Genomic DNA, 9,116 nt, shown 5'->3' with positions numbered 1-9,116 from the left:
TATAAAACCATTGCATAAAGCAAAAAATCAAAATCTTGATTGTATAATGATAGGATGGATTGATTAACTGAATGACTCTAGTTGTGAGTTTGCATCTCAGAACAAAAAATTATAAGAAATGTGTGAAATTAAAGGGAGACCCTTGTGAATAGGACAGATATCACTGCATTTAATTTTAGCTCCACATAAAAATTTATGTGACTATAACATGATTATCCTCATTATATATATACATATATATTCTTTTATTCATTTACTTATTTCAGTCATTTGACTGCAGCCATGCTGGAGCACCGCCTTTAGTCGAGCAAATCGACCCCGGGACTTATTCTTTGTAAGCCCAGTACTTATTCTATCGGTCTCTTTTGCCGAACCACTAAGTGACGGGGACATAAACACACCAGCATCGGTTATCAAGCAATGTTGGGGGGACAAACACAGACACACGAACATACACGCACATACATATATATACATATATACAACGGGCTTCTTTCAGTTTCCGTCTATCAAATACACTCACAAGGCATTGGTTGGCCCGGGCCTATAGCAGAAGACACTTGCCCAAGATGCCATGCAGTGGGAATGAACACGGAACCATGTGGTTGGTTAGCAAACTACTTACCACACAGCCACTCCTGCGCCTGTGTATATATACACAAACAAAATTATCAAAATGGTTTTAAACTCACTAAATAATATATAAAATATCTTCACAGTATATGTATAAACGGTATTGCAAAATGTAAATGATTGACATTTTCAGGTTTCAGTTCCATTCCAAGCTATCCCATTTTATAAATGCAATTATACAATCATTCCATAATTCGAAACACTTCCTATTCTAAGCACTTTGGATAAAGTAAAGAACCATGAACTTGTGTGTGTCTGTATGTACAATTGAAGCATCATGTTATATATATATATATAATATATATATATATATATATATATATATATATATATATATAGGCTCGAAACGTTAAAGACTTGTTTTATTATATTTCCTGAGCGCCATACTAATACAATTGTTCGTTTGTTTTCCACCTGCCTTCGTCTTTTGTTTATTTTCATAAAGCTTCCCGTTATATATATATATATATATATAGTTAATCCAAACATGAAAACACAAAAAACCCAAAGAGAAAACACAACAATGCGAGGATGTGGAACAAGTATAGTATTATTGGACGCTCAGGAAAGAAGGAAAGAAGGAGGGTTTAACGTTTCGAGCGGAGCTCTTTGTCAGAAACATAGGAAAAGGAAAGATCCAAAGAAGGGAAGACGGAGGAAAAAAAATTGCCAACGGTACACACGAGGTCACATTTGTATATATATATATATATATATATATATATATATATATACATACATACATACATACATACATACATACATACCTACATACATACACACACACCACACACACACACACACACACACACACATATATATATAATGCAAATAAGAAAATGGAGAAACAATTTAGTTGGTTTATCAGGTTTAGGATATTAGAATGTTGACTTATTTATTTATATATTTAACAAAACGAGAACCATAATAACATAATTGTCCTTAGTTGGTATTGGTATATCCTTTAGCGATGAATCCATCCGTATCATCTCCATTTTTCCAACAGTATTCATTTTGAGGGACTATCATACTATACTTAAATGTACTCACTTATACTAGCAATACCCCAAATATTGCATAGATAGTTTATACATATACAAGTATTAGTAATAGATATTCCTCATATATATATATATATATATATATATATATATATATATACATGCACACACATTAAGTAGATAATAGAGAATGGGGGGGGGCTGATAGCATACCGGACAACAAGCTAAAAGATCAACAGTTCATTTCTGTCACTTGCACTATATTGTATCCATGGTGAAGACACATGACTCTCAATGAACAAGTGGAGTTAGTTCTAAATAGGTACCCCAGGTGGTAAAAATTAACCAGCAGCATTAAAGAATTGATCAGTGAAACATTGGCTAACAGCGTTGTGCTCAATTCCACTCATAATGAAAGCTACTTGGAAAAGATTAACAGTCCTATTCAGAGGGAGAAGTGCATATATATACATAGGCCTTGAAAACCCAAATCCTCTGGTCTGACCACCACTACTGCTTCCTATGTTGTTGTTATTGTTTATGTTTTTATTTTTTCCATATATATATATATATTGGCTGATACCTTTAATCCCTTACAGCTGACCACACTGATCTTCACATATATTAAAATTTCAATTCTTATTCATCATATCTGAATAATTTCTCAAGCTTTTACAGGTGTTTCTTACATCTTCAATGCCCATGTTCATTTACATGCAGCAACATTCTGGCTTATGCAGAGAGAGAGAGAGAGAGAGAGAGAAAGAAAGAAAGAGATTCTTTAATGCCAACAGACTAAGGTTACAGCTCTCTGAGCTACAGTTCTATATTTAAGAGATGAAGAATTATATACATTATTTACATTTGACAGATATTTGTCCTCATCTTACTTGTTGTTAACACGTTTCAGCTGATATACCCTCCAGCCTTCATTAGGTGTCTTGGGAAAATTTCGAACCTGAGTTCTCATTCCTGAGGTAATTTTCAATGTTATTATTGTTATTATTATTATTATTATTATAAATCAGGTCACAGCCTGAAATCGAACTCGCAATTAAGGAAGGATAGGAAAATATTAGATTTATAAGCCCTAAATTTCACTCCATAATTGTCCACAGGGATATGGGATAGTGGTTAAGATTGCAGGCTACTAACCCCAAGATTCCAAGTTCGATTCCAGGCAGTGACCTGAATAATAATAATAATAATAACATCGAAAAAAAAAACCTTAGGAATGAGAACCCAGGATTGAAATTTCCATTTTCTTTATATATATCAACAAATGTCATTTCCCACATGGTATACTTCTTTAATAAGTATTTTGGTATCTGCTATTCTAAGTTTTAGGCCCTAGATCACTTTTTCTGCAGTTCTTCAATATATTTTAATTCAATAGATTGTCACAATAGGAAAGTTCTCAAAAATATTCACACTTAAACTACAATATATAGAATGAGACTAAGAACATAACCCTGAAAGAACACCTGCTTGTGCTGTGTGGGTAGAACAGAGGGGATAATTGTGTAATTAAACCTATTTGGATACCAGCTTGAAAAATATGGTATCCACATAATATCAATTACCTACACACACACACACACACACAGAATATGATTATATACATCACTGGTAGCTCTTTTCCAAAATTCTAGGTTCTAACAGTTAGGAAAATGACAATGTGTGTACATGTATGAGTGTGAGTATATGTATGCAACTGAAATTATGCTTATAACTAAAAGATATTCCTTCTTATATTGCCATAAAAGTGACTATTTTTCAGATATTTTACCTCAGTCATATTGTTAATGTATGAACTATATGAAAGCATCCTATCCAAACAGTTTAGAAGTGGTATCTAAAACATAAAACTGCATAGATTTTAAAGTTAAAAAGCAGTGTTTAAATTTTCAAAAACATCAAACAGTATTTTATATAACTGTGTGTGTATGTATTGTTTTGTTTATTTTGTGGTATAAACACGTGTATGTGTGCATGTACATGTGTGCAAACGTATGTATTAATGTAAGCGAATTTGACCCCAGATACATTTTTATATAGTGTATCATATGCAAGTAGATATCTTTATGTATATCACAAACACAGATATACCAGCAACACTTACAATACAGATGCAATCAATATCAAATCAAAATGTTTCAAGGTTAAACAATTCTAAGTGAATTAGAAATTAAGCATTGTTATATAAGTTTTAAAGTTACATATAAAAGTAAAACAAATCAAAACTGAAATATGACACTAAAATGATATACAGCCTTATTCTTTAAACTGTGGAGTAATCTCTCCAAGATGTGTGCAGATGTATTTCATGTGGTTACATGATTGACTGATGGAGAAAAGGTTTTTTTGAAGGACAAAAGTTGAGAGAATAAAGGGATCTTAAGTGAGAACAATAAAAATAACATAGCAAATTTAATTGGAAAATGTCCTCTTTCTTCCAGTGCCTCCACACTAAATTTGGTGTATGTGATAAGAGTAAAACTTTGCTCCCTAAATTGTGCAGTACGAAAACTGTTTCAGAACAATGATATAGAAGAACAATAAATATATTTTTACCATTACTGAGTAGCAAGAATCTATTCAAACCATAAATTAATACTAATCTAAAATTGAGTACTTTGGATGGCCCTGAATTTTGTATTTCTCAAGTTCAATTGTATATGTATGTGTGTGCATGTTATATAACATAGTCACAAACCCAGCTTGAGATTCTAACCAATGACAGAGCCACTATGCTGTTACGCCATCTACAATAAACAGCAACCAAATTTCCTTCAAACCACATTCTTTCATCTAAGAAAGAGGAAGGCCACATTGGATAATGTAGCCCAAGCTATATCTGAAAAATGATGGGATGGTCACATAGATTTCTCTAAGAGATAACCTGAAGCTAACAACAGCAATGATGACCACCTTCAATAAACACTACACATACAATAAACATGTTTCATGCATTTTGTTTTAAAGATCATTTCTTATCATTTGCACAGTATAGCCTCAAGATCATTGATTTTTCCACTTTGCCATGCATGTATACAAAGTCAAGGCCCTAGATTAAAATACTTCGTCAAGTACCCTGTCATAAAAACTCCCTTTGATCAAAAATGGCCATGTGATCGCACCTAGAAAGTTCCCCTCCAAGGCACAAGTCTGGGCAAGGTTGTTTATGGAAGACCAGCAGTTACCCAGACATACCAACCTCTCCTCTCCACACCACTGATGTTATCCAAGGGAAAGGCAAAGGCAGATACAGTTTGACATCAGGGTTGTTGCAACTCATTTCAACAGCTGAGTGAACTGGAGCAACATGAAACAAAATGTCTTGCTCAAGAATGCAACTCAAAGTCCAGTCTGGGAATCAAACTCACTATCTCATGATTGTGAGCCCAGTGCTCTAACCACTGAGCCGTGGCATATAATTTGCATTATTAGATATTGTTTGCAAAAGAGCATCAGTGGCAAAAAAAAAACAGAACAAAACAGCAGAAATTAATTTTAAAAAGAATCATTAGCATTTTCATTAGTAAAGATTTAAGACTAGAGTATAAAACATCCAATAATGAGGCCACTGAGGTCACTAATAGATATTAAATGTGACTGATATCAATAACTGTAAAGAAAGAAAACAAGAAAAGTTGCAACAGGGAATGAAGTGTATCTTCTGGGTAATTTAACCAAATCTTGTTTTAGGTCCCCTACTGAGAAGACACTGCAATATGATCTGTTATCACTAGTTTGTTATAGGAAAATGTAATGTGGAGAAAAAAAAGGGACATACAGGTACAGGTGAGCAAAAAACAAAAATAACAATTACCATATGTTGTTAAAGATCCTTGTGCTCTTAAATTTAAAAAAAAAGAGAGAGAAGACTGAATTGTACACCAGAGTAATCAACTGCTTCATGAACAAAGTGTCAAGTTTATTCTGGCTGTTCTCTGATGTGAGAGGCAGTTTTGAGAGATCAGATTAAGTGTCAAGCAAAACATGAAATAAACAAAACTAAGTGAAAATACTAAGTTAATGAGCACTTCCAGACTCATAAATAAATGTTCTCAACTGCAGTTAATTTATAACTGAATCTAATTCTGTCACTTAACAATCTAGTTTTCAAGTTATACATTTCCACACCAAAGAGTTTTATCTCTGCAGTATAAAGTAATTCAAACAATAAAATGTTGGGTTAGGAATAATGGGAATGAAGTTATTATCCTATTTTCTATTAAGTCCAAAAGAGATAATTGTTACTTTTCAGACAATAATCTTTTCATAGCAACTATGATCAAATAGCACCATAAAACCATATATTTGCATAATTTACTGCGGAGATAGACTCCAATATGATTACTCTTTTAACATGAAGTAATCATAGAATGAGAATAACTACTTTTCAAGCAACAGTTATCAATTTGGTCACAAGAGAATAGTTATGCTCATATGACTGACATATAGGTCAACTACCCAAAATATTCTAACTTCTTAACCTTTATGGAATTGATAAAATAGTGAAATTTAGTATATAAAAAAAATTGCTTATAGCTGGCAATTGGTTAAATATAAATTGATGTTCTGATAGTTATTCAGAAATATAGGCATGCAGAAATTACTAAGATTACTTTTAAGCACTGATAGAGATTTCATTTTTAGACTCATTGTTAAAAAAAATCCATGTTAAGAGTAACATGCTTAACCAAGAGGGATTTTTAACAAAAATGAAAGAGAATCAAAAAATAAAGATTTCTCATAAGATCATTTATATATTAAGAAAGTGCCACTGTAAGTAAATTTAAAGTATCTAAACAAAATTTAATCAATATTAAATATATTTCATAGAAGCTTCTTAAAGAATTGCATTTTTATCATCTCATTTATGAAGTAAATAATTAACCAATCAGATGATATATGATTATATGTCTATTTTAAAAAGAAAATGACAAAATCTAAATAATAAGACCTAAATAACAATAAACAATCTCTCTGCATATATTCAAGATTCAGACAATCAAGGGAGGGAGTTGTTTTCATAGTCCCAATAACCAATCAAAATTATTTAGATAAATTAGTCATGACAGTGAAAAGAAAACAAATTCTTGCGTGAATGTGGGAGGTATTTATATATACATGCACTTAAAATCTATTGCTGTGTGTGTGTGTGTGTGTGTGTGTGTGTGTGTGTGTGTACACACACACATTATTTATATATATATATACATGCAACAGATTTGAACTGCTTCCATTCTTTAAACTCCATGGTGAAACAAAAAGATATTTTAGCTCCTTTAAAATAATTAATTTCTTTTTCAGAAGTCAACAATTAGTGCAAAAAAATGTATATTTTTAAAGTGAGTTCTATATAAAATTTTCTATTTGACATTTTCAAGTTTAGACGATGATCATATATTTTTATTTTACGGTGGTTCATCTGCTTTTGTTACATAACTTAATATATTTCTCATATACATTTATAAAGAGAGAGGGAGAGAAAGAAAGAGAGAGACTGACAGACAAATAGAAACACAGAAAATGAATGTAACATGCGTTTAAAGTGTAGTGTTAATTTTGAATTGTGAATATTTAAATCGCAATTAATTTTAATCTCTAATTTACGCTTACCATGTTTTGGTTTCCTTTTTTCCTTTTTATGATCTGCTTTGTTGACATGACTTCATACTATGCGAAGTAAAATTGCTTTGAATCAATCAATACTTGACTGATAGTAAGCAATAAGTGATTGATTACTAGCCTAGAGAAAGAATGACTAGTGTAGCAATAATATCAATGACAACAGGATTGAGATGGTAGTTAGGCTTTTGTTTTCTTTAGTGGTGGTGGTTTCTATTGAAAGACTGTTATTCTCTATATGCAGATGGGTTGGTTATCTTAGCAGAACACCTTATTATGAACAATAGTTTTTGATCAATGAATACTTCTTAGAGAAGCAACACACAAGGAAGTACTTAGCTGAAACTCATACAGACAATTCATCAAAAAGCTGATTAACTGCAGAATAGTCTATTCAGATTAAAATAATTATTAATGAGTAAAAGAGAAGCAATTATTTTATAAAATGGATTAAATGGGGAGTTTTTTTTATATTCTAATATTTCAAATGTAATATCTATTATATCAATGATTAAATGTGAAGACTATTAAATAATTATTTTTGAAGAATGTCTTTGAAATTAATCAGTTTGGATGACAAAAAAATCCTAATTTTGATTAGGTACTGAAACAATTTCTTATAAATAGAAATGAAATGAAACCTCAGGTAAAGTTTAAAATTCTCCCTTGCCATTTTTATCTTCTTACATATTGAAGGAGTTAGATACAGAAAATCAAGTTTATGTTTCTTAATGTATTAGAGAATAATATTGGATTTATAAATACACATCAAATACTGATTATAATTTGCTTTCAACTATAAATACATTATCCTTATTGGGTTATGCATACTCATCAAACTTAGATCACAATGTTTTTTTTTAAATATGTATTATGGAATACTTAATTCTTTATTAGGTTATAAATACACATCAAAGATTTGTTTGTAACATAAATTCAGAATTCTGTTTCCAAGCATATTTAGTTTATTCTAATGAATCTTGTATTCAATCAAAGCAAGAGAAAAGACAGTCTGTTCTTAACTACAATCTAAATACCCATCTAAAAAAGATAGGATTAAAGAGATACTATATATATATATTTGGAACTTTTTGTTGATGATATTTGTATATAATAATTTTCTGAAATTTTGTTGTCCCTCTGAAGGATTGGTGAAATGATTCTCTGTGGTTGGTGTTAGGAAAGGTATCCAGCCATAAAAACACTGCCAAAACAGACACAGAAGTCCAATGCAGGCTCCTGCCTGGCCAGCTCCTGTCAAAGCATCCAACCCATGCCAGCGTGGAAGGTGGACGTTAAACAATGATGATGATTATGATGTTTAAGCAATTATCAGAAAAAAATAACAGCCAGTAAGTAGCAGTGAAAACAACAGAAAAACCAGCAGCAACATCAACAGCATGGCAGCACCACAACAAAAATAACACTGCTACCACCAGTTTAACAACAAGTTACCAATTGCTATGTCCAGCAACACCAACACCACCAGCAAGACAATAAACATGAAAATATGGAAGCCAAGCAAAAGCAACATAGCCATCTGCTACAGTTCCAACCAATGCCACCACCACCACTACAACTGCATCCACAGTAGACATCAGCTCAATTTTTTCTGAAGGCAGTCACAGAAATAGCAACAATAATAACAATAGATATAGCAAAACAGCTGCAACTACAAGGCTTTTACAAGTACAAGAAGAAGCATTGAGTGACTAAAGATAGAGGAATAGATGCTGAGAGAAACCAGAGGAATCATCTAAAAAGAAGGCAAGGAAGCTGCTCTGACCATGCAACAAGAGTGATGGAAGATGTCAACAAATACACAATAATACACTAGAGCATGAA

At 31.9% G+C, this 9,116-nt stretch overlaps 1 protein-coding gene across 3 annotated transcripts in view; it reads right to left on the bottom strand.

Annotated features, from left to right (window-relative positions):
- Positions 1 to 9,116, bottom strand: part of LOC115217849 (cellular tumor antigen p53) — a 229,632-nt gene that overhangs the window by 182,003 nt on the left and 38,513 nt on the right. The window contains exon 1 of one of the 3 annotated variants that reach the window (XM_036507799.1): positions 7,263 to 7,325. The exons of the other annotated variants lie outside the window; for them this stretch is intronic. Coding sequence (XP_036363692.1) covers positions 7,263 to 7,310 — 48 coding nt within the window. The 5' untranslated portion in view covers positions 7,311 to 7,325. Of the gene's footprint in view, positions 1 to 7,262; positions 7,326 to 9,116 lie in introns of those variants that run through there. 3 annotated transcript variants of the gene reach the window in all.

Source organism: Octopus sinensis, linkage group LG12, assembly GCF_006345805.1.
Source record: "Octopus sinensis linkage group LG12, ASM634580v1, whole genome shotgun sequence".
Taxonomy (NCBI): domain Eukaryota; kingdom Metazoa; phylum Mollusca; class Cephalopoda; order Octopoda; family Octopodidae; genus Octopus; species Octopus sinensis.
This window is presented reverse-complemented; position numbering and strand designations above follow the sequence as displayed.